The sequence below is a fragment of the Cuculus canorus genome, chromosome 1, assembly GCF_017976375.1.
Source record: "Cuculus canorus isolate bCucCan1 chromosome 1, bCucCan1.pri, whole genome shotgun sequence".
In the NCBI taxonomy this organism is placed as follows: domain Eukaryota; kingdom Metazoa; phylum Chordata; class Aves; order Cuculiformes; family Cuculidae; genus Cuculus; species Cuculus canorus.
In genome coordinates, this window is record NC_071401.1 from 28,079,227 (window position 1) to 28,102,287 (window position 23,061).

Genomic DNA, 23,061 nt, shown 5'->3' on the forward strand with positions numbered 1-23,061 from the left:
CTTTGCATTGCTGATGAAAAGATTAGTATTTAGCTAGCAGAGTTGTTTTGAGAAGTTAAAAGGGCAAGAGAGAGGATAACAACGGAGTCAGCTTCTTATTAAAGCACTCCAATGAAGTTATATCAATATAAAATTTGCGTGGAACAGCAATGCCTTCCCTTACCTTCTGCATTTTTATAATTCTGCTCTATTTTGTTATGTACTGTTTGCTTTCATTACTGTGATTTTAATACAAGTCTGCCCATGCTTATGCCAACAGTTTCTTGGTGGATGGTATTTTTACGTACAAGCTTACAAATCACTGAAGCACAAGACGGCCAATATGGATGTGCTCATCATACTAGCCACGACAATTGCTTATGTGTATTCATGTGTGATCCTGATGGTGGCGATTATTGAAAAGGCAGAGAAAAGCCCTGTCACTTTCTTTGACACTCCTCCGATGCTGTTTGTGTTCATTGCCCTTGGGAGATGGCTGGAACACATAGCAAAGGTAACTCATCTTCACACAAATTATTGTGTGTTTATGATGAGAGTAGAATAAAACTGTTCAAGAGGATTTTGAGTCAGATGTTTCTGATGTAGCTTGTATCACACAAGGTCATTTAGAGTTCATTGTAAACATAAGCATTTATATATTACAGTATACCTTCAACATTTGTCTCTTTCTTAGAGTAAGACCTCAGAAGCTCTTGCTAAACTTATATCTCTTCAAGCCACAGAAGCCACCGTGGTGACTCTTGGACCTGACCACTCTATTGTCAGGTATATATTTATGAACCAAAATCCCCTCAGCCTGCCTATGTGCGCAGACTAGGCTTGATGCAATTAATGTGAAAACATTATTATTCTTTTCACGCTGACAGTGTAAATAACCTGTCTGTTATACTTGTCTTTTGCAGGGAGGAGCAGGTAGCTGTTGAACTGGTTCAAAGGGGTGATATTGTAAAGGTTGTTCCTGGTGGAAAATTCCCGGTAGATGGAAAGGTCATTGAAGGCAGTTCTATGGCAGATGAGTCTCTCATTACTGGTAAATTCTCTTACACTTAGGCAAAGAAGTGAAATCTTCTAGAACACTTTCTTATGAGGAAAAAGAGCAGATCCAACCCAAAAGCTGCTGTTTGAATAGCCTACCTACACTGTTCCTGGCCTTTGTGATCTTGAATCCAAATCCCCTGTCTGTGTACATGGTAAAAAGCTGAAGAATTTCTGCTCAGTTTGGTCACTTTTACTTACATACTGGTGGAATGGGTAGACTCTAAATGCTATTGTAATTTCTGAGAATGTACCATCTTTACAAATACATTCCAGGAGAAACTCCCACCAGATCTCTGGAATAATAACTTCTAGATGGTGATGAAGAAACATTGCTGAGATGTTGGGTGTGTGTATGTCTGGACACTGAACTGGGCTTCTGACAGGGTTCTTCCAGTGAGCCAGAACAGGGAAAGAAAGCCTCATGACTTTATTCTTCTTAAGAATTATGGGACTTTTCCCACAGCTTCTGAAATTTTCATTGCGTTTTCTAGTTATAATAAGGATTTACTGCATCATGCAATTCTTGTAAATAAGGTAAAGGACATAAAAACTTTACATTTGTGTTGGCTAACTTGTTTTAGTTATGTAATTACTTTGCTTGGGGAGCAGGGACACCATTAGTTTAAGAGCACCACTCATTACACTAACCCTAAAATCAGAGAGAAATAAAGATTTTTGTAGAGCTAGAGCTAGTATTTGTAGAGAAGCAGTATGATAACATGGAGTTTTGCCATGGAGACAGCTTTTCTAGTCTTTGAAAACTGAGGGTGTTGGAAATACATACAGGTTGCTCAAACTCCTGTGGCTAGGCAAAGTATTAACTGGAGAAATTCTTAGCAACTCCTTTTATAATCAATTTGCTCCTCATGCTTTTGAGGGATGGGATACCGGAGGGCTAGGACCAAGGATACAGCATTTGCTTTGAAACTAAACTTGGAAAAAATTTTATATAAGTATGATGGCCCTTATACACATCTTCACTGGACAGAGTTTTATTGTACAAGATGTGGTTTCTTGTCATTATTGCTTAGCATGCTGATTTTGCCAGCATACAATGAACTGAGTGCTGGTGAACTATGTTCACTGTTATTAGGGTTGTTGCCTCATTTATTTGTATGTTTTCTTTGTAGGGGAAGCTATGCCAGTCACTAAAAAGCCTGGGAGCACAGTGATCGCTGGTTCGATAAATGCACATGGCTCAGTTCTTGTTAATGCTACTCATGTTGGTAACGATACCACCTTGGCACAAATAGTGAAATTGGTGGAAGAAGCTCAAATGTCAAAGGTAAAAATAACAGGAAAGAAAAACTTATTAACAGATTTTGATTACATAAGAAAAAGATTCCGTATTTTAACAAATGTGCTTGTTTGACAAATTGTGTGTATTCCAGACTTCAGAAAAGAATCACATGAAGAATACTGTATATTTTCATGAACTCTATGTACATATGTGTTTTGGTCATAAACATGAAAATACGTTTTTCTTTTTTACAGGCACCCATCCAGCAACTGGCAGATAAATTTAGTGGATATTTTGTTCCATTTATCATCATCATTTCAACAGTGACATTAATAGTATGGATCGCAATTGGTTTTATAAATTTTGATGTTATTCAGAAATATTTTCCTGTAAGTAATTTCATTTGGAGCTGGATTTTGGTGTTAGGATATCATCCAGTGTAATTAACATACTTTCCATGTGTAGGGTTTGATGTCACAACCTGGCAAATACTTTTGTGCAATGTGGTTTTTTCTGTACAGAGCAGATAATTACAGTGATTAAAAGCTATCTGCAGGTATAAATATACCTTTGCTTTTACCTCTTAGTTCTGCACAGGACTCCTACAAACTGAAATTATTGTCACTCTTTGTGGACTAAACATGATTTGTAGCTGTATTGCAAGGAGCTAGGCCATTCCAATAGTGCCTGAATTTTTTTGCAGCCTTGTTTCTGATGACAAATAATGGGTCTGGCTTTAGAAAGGCAATGAGCTTCTACTATCTTTAGGATGTGTACTTGCTATGCTCAGCAACTATGAGGATCTGTGTACCTGGAAGATGGGTTCTCCTTTACTAAGTTATAACAGAAATGCCAGCAAGTTATATTGTCATCCGAGAGCCTGAGAGCAAAGTCAAGCATGGGTGTGCTTGAGCAGAAAAAAAGCCAGAAAATACTGCCATAAACAATTCATAACATTGGCCTTTCTCTGCCATTACAGTAACAATAATAGATTTCTTTCCTGTACTGGAGGTTTCCAGGTAAATTTGTTTTTTGAAATGGCTATGATTGATTGTGCATCTATGTTATCTTGTTCAAGTCATCATACAGCTTTCTCTTTTTTTCCCCCCCTCTCTTTCCTTTTCTTGCAGAATCAGAACAAACATGTTTCAAAGGCTGAACTAATACTGAGATTTGCATTTCAAACCTCCATCACTGTGCTGAGCATTGCATGCCCCTGTTCTTTAGGCTTGGCTACTCCCACAGCTGTGATGGTGGGCACGGGAGTTGCTGCACAGAACGGTATTCTCATCAAAGGCGGAAAACCCCTGGAAATGGCACACAAGGTTAAGAGTAGTTCATTCTGTACTTTTGTAGCTTACCCAGCTGTTGCTATGTGAAATAGAATTTCCTGGGAAATCCTTCAGGTCCAGAGAAAGACTGCAGAATGTTGTTTGGTTGTTTTCTATTGATTGCTGCTCAGTAAGATAAAGAAGACAGATCTGACCTTCTTTCTTCAAAGTCATCTCAGCAAAGTGTTGAGATCCAACAGTTCCTGCACTCTTATGCCTTATGCTAATATTCTGCATGACCTCAGAGGTTTCTGACTTCTACACTTACCTTTTCTGCAAAAGAGCCGAATAATGCCGAGTTTCCCTTCATTCCTCAGAAGGCTGTTGAGAAGTACATATACTTCATTATCAGTAGTTTAAAAGACTGTAAGAGAAAGCCAGAATGATTTGAAGCTCTTTACTGTATAGAAATAAGATGGAACGGAGGTAGGCAAGGCCCTTCAAAAATTAAAGAAAAGAGCAGGGGGAGACTGAAGGAGGAGGAGGTTTGACATGACCACAGCCAGTGAAAAGCATGGGTTTAAAACATACAATGGTAGACTGGATTAGAAAATGATAGAACATTTTAAGTGAAACGAATGGTAAGAATAAGTTAATCAGCTTGATAATTCTTGTTCTCACTGGAAATTTTTAACCATAGACCAGAAGTTTCTCCAAGTCTCTAAAAACACCCAGACAAAACCAACCAACCAAAGAACCCCCCAAGAAGAATTCCTGATAAGTGTCAGGACTTTTTACCTTTTGAGTCTAAGTCAGTCAGGACTTGGAAAATTAGGTAACCTGTTGGATTCTGCAAGGCTGATATGTTGAAATAACTGATAATGGAAATAGTGCCTACTCTGAGTTTTTTTGGTTCACGTGTTTCTCTGTTCTGTGTTTATTTTCAGGATTACAACTGACTTCAGCCTTGGGTTTTAGTGTATGTGGGACTGTGGGTTTTGGTTCATTCCTGATTCCTGAAGACTCATTGGGTGACTAAGTGATTGATGAATTTGGTGAATAGCATGAGGTTGGGTTTGTTTAGGTTGTTGTTTCAAAAGCTTGTTGCAGTTTCTTGCACTCTTCCCACCTGCTGTTATCACCAAATAACTTTGAGTCTTCTTTCCTCAATGTTGTTGTTAAATGTTTAGAATAGCATTTCTAAAAGCCCTTCTTGCATCATATACCTTGTAGTAAAAATTAATAAGGTGCAATTACGTGAATCCTGTGTGTGAATGCACACACGATGGACATTATAAGTCCTGCAATTGCTCTGTTGTCTGAAATCCTGATATAGATATAGGATGATGTTTTCACTTCAGTGAAATCTGTATGGGGGATGAATAAGAAAGCATAAGGAGGCTTAATCTACAGGTGGTTCAAGGTACACACAGGAATCCCTACTTTTATAGGCTTAGTCTGTCTTGGTGTGCATATAGTCAACTGATTATTAAGGTCTTGCCTGTATTTATGTACTTAAAACATATGAACATCCTTGTGCTTGCAGGACTTGGGCTGTAACTCTGCTTTATTTCTTGCAGATCAAGACTGTGATGTTTGATAAAACTGGGACCATCACCTGTGGAGTTCCTAAAGTCATGAGGGTGCTTTTGCTGGGGGATATGGCTGTGCTCTCTCTGAAGAAGGTACTGGCGGTGGTTGGCACGGCAGAAGCCAGCAGCGAGCATCCTTTAGGAGTGGCAGTCACTAAATATTGCAGAGAGGTACTTAGCCTTCCTATGTCACCTAATGGCTGAAGGGTTCTGTGCAAATGCAGCAATGTTGTGTAAAATGAGCAAGTCCCAGATGGAAAGGCCTGCATGAAAGTAACAGGCTGGAAAGCTGGCAGATTTTATGATTGTACATCTTGGTCTGAATAATACTGAAAGACATATTAAGCTTTGCTTTTCTAGTAATGCTGTGGAGTTCTCGAGCAAGATCTCACACAGTTTTTCCTGAACTGGTGGGAAAATAAGGATTGTGGAATAAGTGCAAGAGGAATATTCATGCTTAAAATAGCATTGTGAGGCAAATGTGTGTGGTGACATTTCATGTATTACTTGACTGTAGTCACTTCTATTAGTCACTTGCTTATCTGAATAGATTAGGCAAAATGCTTTAAAACCTGAATATTAAACTGTGATATTTGTGAATTTCACAAATTAATTAATAAATTACTCAAGTCTTTGCAAATTTTGCAGATCCTCAAAGGTCATTTATATATTGCATGTGTTCCTCAAATGTTTCAGGAAGAATGAAAGCACAAATAGTAACCAAAATAGGAAGCCTGGTTTAAATAAATAATTTCTTTCTGCTAAGACAAGTCATTATTTGATTTATGGAAAAATTTATTGGCAAGCATATATCAAACTTCTTCGTGTTAGATCTTTCAGTGGTAAAATTTGGAAGTTAACATAAATTTAGAAGGAAAAAGAGATTATAGGTAGTGATTCAGTTGCATCTCATATTTTACATTTTCTGTTTTCGACTTTGTCTTAGTTTGCTAACACTTCTGTACTCATCTCATGTACCAGTTATTGCTGGATCATGGCTTATATGCATTGCAATGCTGTGCTGTTTGCTAATATTCTTAACCACCTGCCTAATCGTCCCTGTTTTGTAAGAAGGTAACGGAAAGGCATATGTAATTCCAGAGACAACACAGAATAGCTTCTTTATAAATACGTATTTTCTCTGTTCATTTTTTTGTAATGCATAGGGTCCTGGTAATCCCTTTTCTCATCTTGAAGGTACTCACTGGCTTCTCTCTCTAACTCAATAGAAAGACCTAGTTTCCTTATAATCCAGCCAGATCAGTCCAAGAATTAGAACACAGTTTTGCGCTCTATATTTTTACATATGTATGAAAGGCTTGGTCTGTCACAGCCAGTTGTCTGTGAGGTTAATTAGAAGTTACATCTTTTCAGAAGCTGTATGGCTTATTGTTATAGTATTTCTCTTCAGTTCCTAGTCTTGGTTGAGGTCATGAATGGCCAATGTTAACTGCTTTGTCCATGAACTACCAGGAAAAGCTCTCCTTTATGGTTTGCTGCTGCTAAGGCTGAGACGTGTGTGTGATCTGTATGACTGCCCCTTTCTAGAATTCTGAACCACAGCACACCCAGAACATCCTTATTTTTAGTTCTGCACTACTGATACTCCATGCTGCTTTTCTGTCAGACAGTCATTGTCCAGAGGAGGAATGAGGCCTCTTTTCAATAGGAGTTATCTAATGATTGTGTCCCACTTGGACACCACAGACTGATAATGTTCTCTGGTTATGTCTGCAGGAGCTTGGTACTCAGAACCTGGGATACTGCACCGACTTCCAGGCAGTCCCAGGCTGTGGCATCAGCTGCAAGGTTGGAGGTGTTGGGGCTGTCCTGGGCACTGCCGAGGAGGGTCTTGATAAGCTGGATACTAACAGGAGCAGGGACAGCAGTGCCTGTCTGGGAGATAATGCACTGATCACACTCTCCAAATCACATGGTATGTCTGCCCCCAAAGTAACCACCGGTTGCAGTGAGAGGGCTAATGAATCAAGAGTGCTGACCACTTTAAAACAATCCTACTAAACTGGGAATAACAGAAAGGTGGATTTATGGCAGAAGGAGGCAAAGAAAATGAGGGCAAAAAAAGCACCTCAACAAAAATTGAAGCTCTCTCTTTCCCCAACTCTCGATCTGTCTGCAATTCAGAAATCTAAAAAATTTAGATGCTACGGTGATGGGTACTCAAAGTCTGTACAATGCCTTGGCAATAGGACTTACCCAGCAATGTCCCTGTTAGAAGTGGTCCAGCAGACAGCAGCATTTGCCAATTAGCATTATCTTCCAATTTAGAGCCGTTACTTTTAACATTTTTTATCTTACCTCTACTTTTTATGTCCTACCCTTTAGTTCCATATTAGTTGGGCCTTTTGTTTTCCGTTCATATATTTCTCAAGGCACTTCTAAAAAACTCAAATCTATTTAGCAGATGCACAATGAAGCGTGTTATATCTGCAAACAAAGTTGCAGTGCCTGATGGGTTTGATTAAGCCAATACATTTGTTTTTGTTTCAGGCTCTGTGGAAGCCACTTTGCTCTTTTGTAGTGTAGGAGAAAGAAAAATTATTGAAAGCCTCCCTTTAGAAGCTCATCAATTCTCTTCAGAATACTGTGGCTCTCCTGACCTTTATGATAAAGCTATTGGAATAATTATATAAAATAAGAACTTTAATCATCATAACTGTGCTATTTGTGAATGGTATTGATGTAATATTTTCTCATCTGCTTCATATGGCTCTTGTAAAGTTGAATTGAATTCACGATGAGGTGCTCTACATACTGCTTCATTGTTTGTTAGAACAAAAGAACTTTTTACTTACCAGAAATAGCCTTTATATTTGAAAGAAGTCATTAGTTGTGAGAACAAAGCAGCACAGCATTTATAAAATGTGTGTACTGCACTTGTAGAGGAAAAACAATGCCAAATGGCAAGGGCAAATACAGGCAAATACTTCCATTAAGTTCATGACGTAGTTCTGTGTATAAACAGGCACCGATTAAGTCTTGAAGGAGTAAAGTTTTATGATGCTGCCTTCAGGTAATACCTATGCATTTGTGTTTATCCATGACAGCAGCACTTCTACAAGACTAATTCTGTTTGTCTTGGGTGTGAACATTGCCAGTCTTGAGCACTCACACAAAAATTAGGAATGTCTTTCTATAGCTGACAGCAGCCTGACACTGTCATCCTCAAACATCTCTGGCTTGTGTTCGCTCTTTTTAAGTTGCTCATTTTTCTTTCTGTCTGTGCACAAAGGTCCATCTACTTCTCATACATACTCGGTATTGATTGGAAATCGTGAATGGATGCGACGCAATGGCTTGCATATTGCAAATGATGTAAATGATGCAATGACAGACCATGAAACAAAAGGACAGACTGCCATACTAGTGGCTATAGATGGTAACTGATGATCTTTGGAGTGGATTTAGTAAATATCAATTGATTGTATCATGGAATGGATAAAAACAAACTCTGGAGCAACGGATCAGTGGCTTAGTGCCAGGAAACTACTAATCTTTTATTGTAGAACTGCTTGTGAAATGCAAAGTATCAAGGTATTCTTAAAAGAAGCTTTCACCTCAAAGCAGTGTTTATAAGATTTCGTTGGGTAGTTTTTAGTGTAACTGTTAATTTCTGAACCTCCTGTTGTCTACAACTCTTGTTCAGGACAGCAGTGCCAGCACAGCACTGTCTCATCCTGACTTTTCATCACTTAAGGATCATATGCCAACCTAATGCATCACTGATTTCAAAATATTTAATGTATAAACATGACGATTCATGAGATCATTCAAGTATAATAATTAGACTAAATGAGTTTTGCCAGAGGAGTTCTGTTCTGTGCTATGCAGAAAGAGGTCCCAGATAATACCTTGATATGAGAAACTGCTATAAAGGTGATAGACTGCCAGTACATCTGTGATCTAGAAATGAGGCCTCTGATTCAATTACTGAATTCATATTCTTGTTGCTTCTCCAGAGCAACTTTGAGTGGCATTTCTGCTCCGTCAGCAGTCTAGCAAAATTAAGTGCTCTTAACGTGGAAATAAGGGTTCTGATGTACAGCTGGCATTTGTATCACTGCTAGTAATAGCAAATAGAGATACAGGCATTCAAGACCTACTTAAGTTCTTTGCTATTGAAAGGTAATATGCAATAATAAACCAATGTGAGTTTTTTGTGCATCACATGAATGAAATGTGGATGCACCTTTGAGTCAATGTGTTGGAAGGTGGGCGCAACACTTCTATGTAAAAATAATAATTATAGTCGAAATCAAATCTAGAAAGATTAGGGGCCATAAAACCCGATACTCTATGTACTTCTTCCTGGAGGAGTGACTTCAGCATCTGACCTGGGCATAAATACCAAAACTTTCTCTGGCCTGCTATTGTATTTGTTCATACCATAAACCTATAAGTCAGGCATATTTAAAAGCCACTCTCCTCTTTTTCCCTTCTTCCTGGTCCCTGAATATCAAAGGAGTTTGTTGTTTGATCTGAAATAGAAAAATGAGAAAAGTGCATGTGTGGGTAGGAGAGAGACCATAACTAGAAAACTGTAGGTGGTTGTTTGGGCTTATGAGTGTCAATATTGCCCAGAATGTGTTATTCTGCAAGGTGCCATTGTGTGATGGAGGGGAAGTCCCATTCTCTTGCTGCCATTTTGCCTTCCACAGCTCTCTAACAAAGGACATTTCTTTGTGCAGGCGTGTTGTGTGCAATGATTGCAATAGCAGACACTGTCAAGCAGGAGGCAGCCCTTGCTGTGCACACACTGAAAAACATGGGAATAGATGTGGTGCTGATAACGGGGGACAACAGAAAAACTGCAAAAGCCATTGCTACTCAGGTATCTGTTGCTTTGCAATTCAAAAAAAATGCATGAAGAAGTTCTAAAACTCTGCTTACCCTAGTGTCTTTGGAGCAAGAACTCAGAGTTTGCCTGGATACGTTAAATGAAAACTAACTCTTCTTGAATTGAACTGAAAATGGATTCGGCTACCATGGCATAGTAAAGGCCAGTACTGCATTAATATCCCACTGGAGACAATTAATCAGTACTTCTGTAGAGGTACAGAATTTCTTGCAGTAATTAGTCTGTTGCTGAACTGAAGCCTCCTGCTTCCCTTCACTGAAGGGCAGTCATGCTTGGTTAGTGACAAAGGGAAGTTCTTTTAAGGTCTCATCCTGTTCCCAATAAGAGAAGTGAGGATTTGTGATTATCTTTAAGTGTAATGTAGTAATAAGAGTAATAATTATTGTTAAGATGGATAACAGTATAAAAGATGTTTGGTTTATATGGGATTTCCTTATCTCAAACTGTAAGTGTTGCCTCAAAGGCAAAGCCAAATTCTCAAACCCTGCTACACATCCACCCTCTCCATCTTCATTTCCCTTTGTACTAGTCTACTTCTAATCTACTGTATGCTACCTTACTTTCCTAAGGTATCCGCGGCTAACTCAGCCAATACTGAGGCATGCACGTTCTTGTACGTTGTGACCTCTATTTTGTTTCTAAATCCTTATATTTTGATTCAGACTTTTGGTTGTGTTCAGTTGTGGTGAAGAACTTTCCCACCACACCTTTCTTTTTTAAGAAAAGTCCTTCAAAAACAAGCTTCAATTTATGGTTCCAGGCGCTCAAGTGAAGTTTTCAAACAAGCTTACTCTAGCCAGCCTACATTTTCGTTGAATTTTTTGCACTTCCTTTCTAGTGGAAAACATGGTAAGCCCATCCTAAAAACTTTTTTACATTTTGCTTTTTTTTTTTTCAAATGTTACAAGAGAGCTTCTACCTTGTGTAGGGAAAAGTTGATCTTTGCATGGTAAAGCAGCCAAACCAGGGGTATTATCCCAACTCTTTTTGGTACACCCACTTGCTTTTCAACTACAGCACTAAAGCCATTGGTAGAAACTCCAAATTAGTTGAGGCATGGATGGGTGTAAGTGTTTAGCCACCCATCTTCTTTCTTTTCATATTTTCTGTTGGGTATGCACATGCTTGGTGTTTGTTTGTTTCCCCTACTGTAACTACCTGATCATACATGGTTCCTGTGTTGCATTCGCTGAAACCTTTATTGGTGCATCAAGTAGCATGATTAGCTGAGAACTGTCTCTTTTAACCATCAGACTTTTATTTCTGGAGCAGTAGACCTTCAGAAGCCATGTGGGGCATGATGCTGAGGGCGGGGCATGATGCTAAGGACAGGGCATGGTTTGCCAGGATCTTTGCAGTAAAGATGAAGGAGGCTGTAATCAGACGCTTTCTTATGCCAGAGGCATGTTGCTCTTCAGCTTTCTATGTAGCTTGGAAGTGTTGCCTCCACCAGAGTCAGTTTGGTTGATCTTCCTTTGTTTCTCCTTCACCCAGAACAGCTAATGGTTCTTCCTTTTAGCATGAAGTGTATCACCAACTGGGTATGTTTCTTTCTTTCTACCTAGGTTGGGATCAAAAAAGTCTTTGCTGAGGTTCTCCCTTCTCACAAGGTTGCTAAGGTCCAGGAGCTTCAAAATGGGAAGAGGAAAGTTGCAATGGTTGGTGATGGAGTCAATGATTCCCCTGCACTAGCCAGGGCCGACGTTGGAATTGCAATTGGAACGGGCACTGATGTTGCCATTGAAGCAGCAGATGTTGTTCTTATCCGAGTGAGCACTACAGTTTTGACCTGTCCTGTTTTATCACTGACACTGCTCTTTTTTGTTTGCTATTCTGAAGACTGCATATGGAAAAATTTTAATGCTCTTCTGTCTTGCAGAACGACTTGCTGGATGTAGTTGCCAGTATTCACTTATCAAAAAGAATAGTTCGAAGAATACGAGTAAATCTGATTCTTGCCTTAATTTATAATCTGCTTGGAATACCCATAGCAGCAGGTATGTGACTGCCAGAACTCAGCTTGTCAAAGACAGCAGCGCTGTTGAACTCTGTGATGCCTCTTGCAGGATTTCCTGCTCAAGGAACCAAAGAAGGGTTCCTAAAGTATTTAAAACTTGGGAGAATGAAAACAAAATAAACACGTTCTTTGTTCTACAAATGTTAAACTCTTAGAGACAAATTCTTACATGATAAAATTAAAACCATGCTTTTATTTCACATAGCAGTATTTAGTGTTTAGTTTCTATATATTAAAACCCAGCTCTAATCAGAGATACCATCCTGCTTCTGGTTTTTCTATTATTCACTCTGAATTGAACTTTTTCTCTCCTACTGCTTGCATTCTCTCTGTTTCTATCAGATATCTTCTTATGCTCCAAATTCCTTCTTAAAAGTTACTTCAAGCATTCCTCTTATTCTTTGAGTAACTTATCCCTCCTTTGCCTGGTCTTTCTGTTGCTTTTGTTTTTTTTCATATGTGTGGAATGGAAGGGACAAATAATCTTACCTTGTTGCTCCAGTATTGTAGCTGAATTGGTGCAGAGGTCATCCCTTGCAAAGGAAGGTGCATGTTTAAAAATAAGTGAGAAAATATATGTCAATCTAGTTGTGTTTATATAGATCTTGGCAATTCATGTTGTAGAACTGCTCATCTGTTCTACGATATGCAGGGGCAGAAATGTCTGAGACAGGCAGCTCTGCCTGATGTCCATATGGTTTTATTTCTAGGTGTGTTCATGCCTGTTGGCCTCGTGCTTCAGCCTTGGATGGGCTCAGCTGCAATGGCAGCTTCATCTGTGTCTGTCGTGCTATCTTCCCTGCAGTTGAAATGGCAAGTTGGCTTATACTAATTGACTGCGGAACCATAGGCAGCGCTGCTGCTGGGACTTAAGTGAGGCATTACTTTGGGATTTCTATAACTAGAAGTACCTGACAGACATTTAACTTGGGGTTGTTCTGTCTAATCCTGGGCTCCCAAAGAGACAGATGTCACTATTATGAGCTCGTCTGAACTAAGACTCCACTGAGCATTCTTTAATTAGCAGCTAAAGGTGTGACTGAATGAGCACCTGTGTTGGAGATGCAGTTCAATACCAAGTGAAATAATGATTGGTGCTGGTTTGCTGTGAATATCAAATGAACAAGCAATTTATAAGACAGCTCTGCATAATGTTGCAGTAGATGTTTTTTAAAAGATTTGTACCTGTATTTATTTTTTTGTCTATTTAATTCAGCCAGAGAGAAACAGAGAAGCAGTGTGTTTATTCTTTTGCACCTTGCTACAGATGAAGTATCTTGCTCTGTTTTTTCCGAAGTCAACCGATTTCTGAGCTATAAAAAGATCTTTTAAATTCTATTAGGTTTTAATGCTACATTTTTGGGGTGCTGTGCTTAGGTGCAATTACAGTGGACCTCTTTTTAACAGCATTGCGAGCAAACATCTTTCAAAAATAAGGCATTACTTGAAATTATCTGAAATTAGATCAAACCTTCAGATGTGTCTGCTGTAGCTGGGATCTGTAGTGTATAATATAGTATAGTATAAACTATAATAATATTGGAAATCTGTTACTGAATCATTATGCTGATCCTGCTAATGCTCAATGAGGTCACAATCTATAATAAAAACTACATGTGTGCTCATGTCTGTCTGCGGAATCAGCCCTACCACTGCAGAATTTTTATCCCAAAAGCTTTCTGTGTGTTGTTATCCAAAAAATGAGGAATTTCTACGAAGGGTTTCCTTTATTCTCCAATTCTTTTGCTTGTGCCAATTACATTAAGTATCAGACACCACTGTGGTTAGATAGAGAGAACCCCTCAAAACACATTTGCCTTCATATTTATGGAAGCTGTGTTACTGTATACTTTGTAGGACAATAATCTTTCTTGAAGCTTCACATCAGCTGAACAGAACACCAGATTCCGAAGAACATGATAATACATATCTGTGAAAATGACCGTGCATACTTGTCATTGCTGGGATTTTTCTGACCTAGAATATGTTGAATCAGAAAGTGATTTTTGGGGTCATCAAGTACATTGCCCTGAAACTGTTTACTAAGGACCCTTTTGTGATCCAAAATACTCTTAATTTTTCTTAAAGAATCTCACTTTGAGAGTCTCTCTCTTTTACTATTGAAACGTCTTAATGTCGTGTGACCAGTACTCTTAGCCATTAACATTTTTCTGAAGTGCAGGTAACGTTTAGGTTGTCAGAAGTTCCTGACATTTTTCTAATGCTGAACATGCTTCTACACTTTGACCTCTTGGTACTAAACATCTTTTCTTTTTCTCTTCTTAGTTATAAGAAGCCAGACTCAGAAAGTTATGAAGCACAAGCTCAAGGCTGCATGAAGCCACTTACTCCTTCCCAAATCAGTGTTCATATTGGAATGGATGATAGGAAGAGAGATTCATCCAGACCAGCTCTTTGGGATCAGATTAGCCAAGTGTCTCTCTCTGCCTTGACTTCAGACAAGCTTCAGAGACGTAATGGTTTGGATGAGGAGGAAGGGGATAAATGGTCATTGCTCATGAATGGAAGAGATGAAGAACAGTACATCTGAAGCACTGTATTCTTAGTACAGGAGGAAATGTTCCTCCTCACCAGTGACAGGAGGGAACGACATGTCATCAAGAGTTTCAAGGTTGTAAGTGAAGCAATTCCTTCAGCTCATAAAACAATTGCAACTCGTCTCCATGTCGGATTTTATGGATTGTGGATTTTTTTCAGGTCACAGAAAGAATCTGCAGCGCTATAATGAACTGGGTCCTTTGCACTAGGCAGTTAGTGAAATACTGTATAATTGTAATTTTCAGAGTCTAAAAGAGTTTCTCTCTTCTAGGCTGTTTGCTGGGCACCAAATTTCATACTTTTCATACTTTCTAACTTTATTCTTTCAAGAGCACATGAGGCAAAAGTATTTTCAGAGCTGCCAAATATTAATTTCTGTGTACAAGTGAAAACAGCCACAGCATAAGGAACTATTTGGTCAGAAGTCGTGTTTTAACAGAGAATCCTAAGTAGTCACATCAGTGTGAGAGCACTTTGTATTTAGGACTCACATGTGTCTCCTTGGACCAGAAATACTTCAGTGTTTCACTGCCTAAAACTCTCTGAAAGGTCTCTTTCAATGATTTTCACTTGCTTTCAGGTATTGTATCATTTTGACGCACATTTCCATTGCTAAATTTGTTCTGTCATTCCCACTAATTTCCTAGATTTTCTCTTTTGCTCCATAGGAGCTCTTTTTTATGCTTTGTTTGCACAAGGTATCTTCTATGAGTTATTATAATGTTTACAGATATTCCTGTTTGGGACAAATTCCTTTAAGTCACCAGGAACTTTTCTGTTCTTATTCAAGTCCACAAAGGCAGAGCAACTCCTGGTCCAAGTTAGTATGTCATCTTCCTGTGAATACCTTGCAGAACTCCATGAAGTTCCTGACAAATGGTCAGTCGTCTGTCTCTTCCCTCTAACAGAGCGGAGAATTTATACCAATGTGAGCAAAGGTGATGTTTACCATGATGTGACTGAGACCAGAACTAGCACTGCTGTAGCTTCAGCATGACTGAGTTTATTGCATAAGTTAAGCCCAGCTTGCTGGTTGCTTAAAATGGAGCCAAAATATTAGATGGTAAAAGTACAAAAATGGCCTTAAAATGTGGAGCTTCTATTTGCTATTGTATAAATAACATTTTCTGATGACAGAAGGACTTGAATTAAGACGATTTGTCATAACCTGAATTTTAATGTAAATTTGTATTAATATCTTAAATTTGTTTTAATTTCCCCCTTTGCTCTATTTTAGCAAGAAATCAAGGTGCTGAACAGCCCTTTTTTTCCCTTAACTTCTTTACCAAAGCTCGCACTATGTTTACCTCTCTGAATGTCAAATTCATCCCCTTACACTTCTTAGTCAGGACAGTAGAAATCAATGGCTTCAGTGAACTGAATCTGGTCCCAGGGTCTGCGTTGCTCAACTGTGGAACTCTGAAGCAAGCAAACTAGAATTTTATAGTTTAATCTTGAAGGTGAAAGAAAGGGAATTACTGTGCTAAGCAATGTAAAAAACCCACTTAATTTCACTAACTTAACTGTTTCCAAGACATATTCAAATCCTGGTCCTCCTGATGTAAAAACTAAAAACTTGTCAAAGAGGAAAAGAATTGTGCTTAAGGAATTGAGCAAGTCTTCCTATTCCTCTTACTATTGTATTTGAGCTTTCCTTAGAAAATATCAACAGCACTCTCTTTAATATAATTACAAAGCAGTTTTAAAACTGTTAAATCTCTTAATATGTGTAGAGATTACTTTCACAGTGCACACACTTCCCTAGGAGGAAGTTGGTCTACTGTTTCACTGTTCTGTGTTTTCTTACCAGTGCTTACAGTAAAAATGTTGTGTTTTTTAAAAAAACAAACAAGTAACTCTGTGTCTTTCTTCCCTCCCCCCTTTTTTTGAGGGGTACAGCAACGACTGTTGGATTGCAGGGTGCATATGATGCACAGTATCATTGCCAATGAGCAGTTCGGTTTATATGACACGGTGTGCAGAAGTCCTTGAGCTTGACTCTGCATGCTTCCCACTGACAACAATAAAATCAAGAATTTAATCTGTTCTGATGGGCCACATCTTTGTGGTGTTTGAAGTTACAAGAAGTTCTGTGACTGATTTCAGCAGAACTAAACCTGACTTGATTGTAGAGTTGACTTGACCCCTGCTTATTTGATCTTTGCTCTGCAATTTTCTGCTTATTAATGCAACGTGTGAAAAACAGCATAAAAGAAAAATCGTGATATGTATATTCATTATTACAATGTACATGGGATAAGAAAGATTTTGTGGATGATGTGACTGTTCCATGATCTAGTTCAGATAGGATAAGCAGAGGGAAAGGAAACAGTATTATATTGTATGTCAAGGCAGGTGAAGTTGCAAGCATGTTGAAGGGTGGAATTAGGATTAAAAATCATTTTGAGAAACTGGACAGAACTGACAAACTTTGTTAATAGAAAAGAGAAGAAATAAAGATCCTTAGCATAAAAAGGTCAGGTAGTTGGGTGGCATTCGTTTTGTGACCCATTCTAACATGTAGTGATGCTACAAAATTAACAGAATCTTTGAGATGTATAAAGACTGTATTATCTGTATGACATAAAACACATAGAATCATAGAATAGTTAGGGCTAGAAGGGACCTTAAAGATCATGTAGTTCCAACCCCCCTGCCATGGGCAGGGACACCTCCCACTAGATCAGGCTGCCCAAAGCCCCATACAACCTGGCCCTGTACACCACCAGGGATGGGGCAGCCACAACCTCCCTGGGCAACCTGTGCCAGTGCCTCACCACTCTCATAGTGAAGAAATTCTTCCTAATGTCTAGTCTAAATCTGCTCCTCTCCAGTTTATAGCCATTCCCCCTTGCCCTGTCCCCACAAGCTTTTATGAATAGCCGTTCTCCAGCTTTCCTGTAGGCCCCCTTCAGGTACTGGAAGGTCGCTGTAAGATCTCCTCTGAGCCTTCTCTTCTCCAGCCTGAACAATCCCAACTCTCTCAGCCTGTCCTCATAGGGAAGGTTCTCCAGCCCTCCGATCATCTTTGTAGCCCTCCTCTGGACCTGTTCCAACAGCTCCATATCCTTCTTACGCTGAGGATTCCAGAACTGGACAGTATTCCAGATGAGGTCTCACAAGAGAGGAAGAGAGGGGCAGAATCACTTCCCTCAACCTGCTGGCCACGCCTCTTTTGATGCAGCCCAGAATACGGTTGGCCTTCTGGGCTGCGAGCTCACATTGCCGGGTCATGCCAAGCTTCTCATCGACCAGCACCCCCAAGTCCTTCTCTGCAGGGCTACTCTCAATCACATCATCCCCCATCGTGTACTGAAAACAAGGATTGCCCCGACCCAGGTGCAGGACCTCACACTTGGCCTTATTGAACATCATGATGTTCTCACAGGCCCACTTCTCCAGTCTGTCCAGGTCCCTCTGGATGACATCTCGTCCTTCCGGTGTGGCAACTACACCACTCAACTTGGTTTCATAGGCAAACTTGCTGAGGGCAAGCTTTTCCTTCCCCTCGTCTTTCTATTAATCTCTGGAGACACATCAGCTGAAGTATCAGGTCTATTTTTTTGTCATACGTGTTAGGAAAAAATGGACACAATTCTGAAAAGAGCAATGGGATTTAACAGGACTCTGGAAAATATGAGAACGTAAGTACATGAGAATGAGAAATATAAGAAGACCCAAGAGGTTTGAGTAGATATGCCTGCAGAATACTCAACGGAAATGCAAGTCTCCAAACACAAAGAGAACAATTTATTCTTTTCATCTTTTCAATTTTTGTTTGTTGGTGGCTCGAACAAGAAATAATAGGCTTATTGAGTCACAGATGATTTAGATCAGTCACTAGGGAGGAACCATGTAAGGAAAGATTATGGAGCACTGGAAGATATCACTGAGGAGAGTGTTTGGGTGTATATGGCAATCAGTCACATATCTGATCACAATGTTTTAACCAGAGGTGAATTCTTCCTTGAGACGGGAGACTGCCCTGGACAACCTTTTGACCTTCTCTCAGCTGGCCCTTCTCTTCTTCTGTGAACACAATATGAGCTGGAACATTATTGGAATACTGAAATGATCACACTGTCCTGCTCTCAAGAGGCGCCAAAGGATTGGAAGAAAGATCTGCTTTGACTTTATTTAATAACTTGAAATGAACTGGAAAATAAGCTAAGGTTTCCTAACTACGTTTGCATAATGTCTTAGACTGTAAACTGCACTGAAACTTGCATAAATGCCTAAAAGGGAGTTATATTTCTTGTCTATGTGTAGCTATTCCAGTGTTAGTCCTGACACTTGTGATTGTGTACTCGTGTTAAAGCTGAGCTGACACACTGGAGGGATGTCTGAGACAGAGGACAATATCTGCGTTTCTACATAACATGATTATGAGCTTTCCTTGTCTTCACCAGGACCGTCTGCCTGCAGGGCCAGGTGCTGGCCCATAGCTTGTGCTTTTCTGTGCTATAAGACAGATCTAGTAAAAGGGCTGGATGAAAGTTTTTGAGGGGATGGTCTCTTGGGGTAATTCCCAAGCTCTGTGTCCCAGCGACTCCTCCTCTTTCTCAGGACTGAGTATTTTGATGGATTAGATGGTGTGGAGGGGCTTTTCAAATCCCAGATTTGTTCTTTGGACTTAGGTCTGCATGTTCCCCTGGTATGACTCAGTAACTGCAGATCTGACCCTACATGTTGTTGTATCTGATGATTTACAGGGATCTCTAGTTATTTTGCCCTAGGAAAAGTTTGTGAGATTTTTCCTGTAAGTTTTTTTTTTTTTTTTTTTTTTTTTAATAAACACAGATGACATCTAATGAATCAGATCTTTTACTTTGGCTTTCTTGTTATTTTTAGTGCAATAGCTCAGGAGCAGCATTTCCTCTAAAGTTTTTAAACTATTTTCCTTCTCATGCTATAGCTTTGCCGTGATGCTTTTTAATGCCCTAAATTCACAGGAAAGAAATTATTCCATTTGTTTAATTTCTTCCTCCCAAGCAAATGAACTATCTGGTTTCTATTTAAGCTGATTATAGCCTTTCTCTAACTAAATATTCTTCCAAGGATTGTATTCTCTCTAAATGCACTTGTGTATGAAGAAAACAAATGAGTAGATGGTGAAATTATACAACAGCATACAGGGATGGGAAATCAGATAACACCAAAGCGTTCAATTTAATTTCCTCTACTAGGATGCCAACAGTAAGCGTGTTGATTTTCAGTGTGAAATTGTTAGGGAGTCGCAACAAAAGAAGTGGTGAAGGGCAAAGCATTCTATTCACATGTGAGTCTCAGATAGGAATAAATGTAGGAGAAGGCAGATTAATTCCTCAGTTTGTCTTAGTTAGAATCACCCTGGCTTTGCAGTGAAGCACGGCCCACCCACAGGCTTTCTGTGCAATGATCTGATTTTTGCAGTTTGTTTATGCATAAAAGGATTTCTGAAATTTTCCATATTGCGGCAGATGAAGAAGGAATGTTGCAGGAAGAGGTGTGTGTTTGTTTCCCGACTTGGGCATCCAGCCACCCCAGGTAAGGTAAGTCCCCTGGGAGATGTGGGCTGGTTAAGCCCCTGTGGTCCAGCGGCTCTGGTGTGAGGTTGGGGTCAGGGGACTGTGCTACCTGGCAACCCGCACCTTGCCTTGCAAGGGACCACGAGATGTCACTGCAGGTCCAGCCCAAGTCAGAGAATCCCCTTAATCTGAAAGCATCTGAAAATTCAATGCATTCAATGCATTAGCAGCAAGGATAAAAAATGCAAAGAGGGCAGTTTAAGTCAAATAACATGTATGCCTGAAATTGTGATCAGACTTGACATTATATAGGCTGGGAACAGATTTCAGGCAAGTGTTTATTTGTATTGAGCTCTGAATTGCTGCCTTGTTTGTACTATTTGCTACCTTGTTTCTATTATTAAGGCTCTAAGGAGACCTTGTTGCAGCCTTCCAGTACTTAAAGGGTCCTTACAAGAAAGATGGGGACAAACTTTTCACAGGGCCTCTTTCAATAGGACAAGGAGTAATGCTTTTAAGTGAGAAGAGGGTAGATTTAGACTAGATATAAGGAAGAAACTTTTTCTAAGAGCGTGGTGAAACACTGGAACAGGTTGCCCAGAGAGGTGGAAGATGCCTTATGCCTGGTAATGTTCAAGGTCAGGTTGGACCTGGGGCTTTGAGCAGCCTGATCCAGCTGAAGATGTCCCTGCTCACTGAAGAGGTTTTAGACTAGATGTCCTTTAAAGTTCCCTTCCAATCCAAACTATTCCGTGATTCTATGATTACTTAACACATAAGTAAATTCTGAGCTCCGCACATGTTGCCTGCTGAAATTGTTAGCAGCATATCCCCAGTTACCTCCCCACTGACCAGGATGCACACGGTAAGCCAAGCAGCCTGAGCCAGCTGCATGATCTGGGAACAGAGAGCATTGACACTTCCACACGTGTCCTGCTATGCCTCCAGAGGTGTCTCTGCATGGGCAAAGCCCATGGACTATTTCCTGGATGCTTGCTAGCCCAGGGGCTGCCAAAATGTTTAGTTGCAGTAAAAAGACAAGAAAAACCTTGGTTTTCCTACAGGATATGGTGTCAGACTATGCAACATAAACCACTGTGGGCTGAGCTACTTGTAACCTGCACGCAGGTTGTGAGGAGGCTATGTCGCAATAGTGCTCACATCCTCTGCATCCAGCTTACGCAGGAAGAACTGGCAGCATTTTACTCACCAGAGTGAATCAGTCTCAGGTGGGGGCTTTGCTCCAAAACACGCCTGTGCTTTCTGGTACCATGGGGAAGTGTGTGCAAAGACAGACTCCGCTCCAAGAGACTCACCTGTGTCCCCACAGAAAGGGGCTTCACCTCCAAGGGTTAATGTTATTTTAAGATATCTCTGCATTGTAGTTGCAAATCTGAGCAGCTCCTGCTGAACAGGAACGAGCTCATTAAATATATACTGTCACTGATTTATAAGGGAGTGCAGAGACAATATAATTACTGTAATTATGTCAGACACTTGCTGCAGAGCTGCCGTTTGTGTTGGGAATTTTATCCTCTTACTATGGCAGGTGTATTAAAAAAAACACATACACCTGTCAATATATTCATGTCACAAGTAAATTACTCAGAGGCTGTTGTTTGATTTTTCTCTTTATAGACCATGGAGCTTATTAAGAGTATCATAATTCCCGGGAGGAAAGGGAGGTAGGCAAGACATTTGGTAGCATGCTGCATACTTCTCATGCGTTGGGGAGGCAGATTTTGGCTGTAAAGGTGACTTGGCCAGTGCTACCCTGGCCATGGCCATGTTGCAGTGAGAAAGTTTTCACACATAGCTTGCATAAAGCTGCAGAGCGGGAAGTTTGGGTGGAAGCTGCCTGCAGTAATCTGCCTCTGCCGGTGCAGGTACTCAGCGCTGGGGTGGGTGGGTTGAGAAACCCAGCGGTGGGTGCTGGGTGTGAGCTCCCACCATGCCTGTCCTAGCGACTGGCAGGATTTGTTGAGGGATGCTGTGGCAAGAGCACCTCTGCTATAACTTATTTCCCTCCTGCATGAAGGTTTGCTGTAGGCCCCTCCTGGCCTTGCTGGCAGGGTTGGGGACACCAGATGACTCCTGTCTATTCTTAAAACAGGGTGTCTGGTTTCCACTAATGATTACCATGACAGACAACAGTTGAGCAGCCAGGAAAGTATGACTTATACAGTTTATGGACCATAAAGTATGGGCTTGTATGGCACTATTGGATAAAGTTCTGGAATCCTCAACATAAGAAGGATATGGAGCTGTTGGAACAGGTCCAGAGGAGGGCTACAAAGATGACCAGAGGGCTGGAGCACCTCCCATACGAGGACAGGCTGAGAGAGTTGGACTTGTTCAGCCTGGAGAAGAGAAGGCTCCGAGGAGATCCTATAACGACCTTCCAATACCTGAAGGGGCTACAAGAAAGCTGGAGAGGGACTGTTCACAAAGGTTCATAGTGATAGGACCAGGGAGAATGGGTATAAACTGGAGAGGGGCAGATTTAGACCAGGCATGAGGAAGAATTTCTTCACTGTGAGAGTGGTGAGGCACTGGCACAGGTTGCCCAGGGAAGTTGTGGCTGCCCCATCCCTGGAGGTGTTCAAGGCCAGGTTGGATGGGGCCTTGGGCAGCCTGGCCTAGTGGGATGTCCCTGCCCGTGGCAGGGGGGTTGGAACTACATGATCTTTAAGGTTCCTTCCAACCCTAACTATTCTATGATTCTAAAGTGGGAAAGGGAAACTACAAGGAGCAAAAACAAGGGGCACAGGTGTACTAACAGGGCTAGGAGCTGCTCGCCATGACCTGTGATGAACAGAGAGAGAAACATGAGGGTTATGTTCACGGGGAGAGGGCACCTGTAGTGCCCTCCCAGAGGGTGAAAAGCCTCAGCGGATCAGAGGGTGTCAGGGTCTGGCTGGCACCCACTGCAGCCTGCAGCTGGAGCCAGGAACACCC

At 40.5% G+C, this 23,061-nt stretch overlaps 1 protein-coding gene across 4 annotated transcripts in view; it reads left to right on the plus strand.

Annotated features, from left to right (window-relative positions):
- Positions 1–16,629, plus strand: part of ATP7B (ATPase copper transporting beta) — a 31,524-nt gene extending 14,895 nt beyond the window's left edge. For 2 of the 4 annotated variants that reach the window (XM_009568710.2, XM_054052231.1), the window contains exons 8-21: positions 260–493; positions 674–765; positions 903–1,030; positions 2,169–2,323; positions 2,533–2,667; positions 3,409–3,603; positions 5,130–5,312; positions 6,879–7,077; positions 8,395–8,541; positions 9,851–9,993; positions 11,586–11,789; positions 11,900–12,017; positions 12,748–12,850; positions 14,324–16,629. In XM_009568710.2, coding sequence (XP_009567005.2) covers positions 260–493; positions 674–765; positions 903–1,030; positions 2,169–2,323; positions 2,533–2,667; positions 3,409–3,603; positions 5,130–5,312; positions 6,879–7,077; positions 8,395–8,541; positions 9,851–9,993; positions 11,586–11,789; positions 11,900–12,017; positions 12,748–12,850; positions 14,324–14,588 — 2,301 coding nt within the window. In that variant the 3' untranslated portion in view covers positions 14,589–16,629. The remainder of the gene's footprint in view (positions 1–259; positions 494–673; positions 766–902; positions 1,031–2,168; positions 2,324–2,532; positions 2,668–3,408; positions 3,604–5,129; positions 5,313–6,878; positions 7,078–8,394; positions 8,542–9,850; positions 9,994–11,585; positions 11,790–11,899; positions 12,018–12,747; positions 12,851–14,323) is intronic. The other 2 variants (XM_054052223.1, XM_054052242.1) reach the window with 2 other exon arrangements.
- The last annotated feature ends 6,432 nt before the right edge of the window (positions 16,630–23,061 follow it).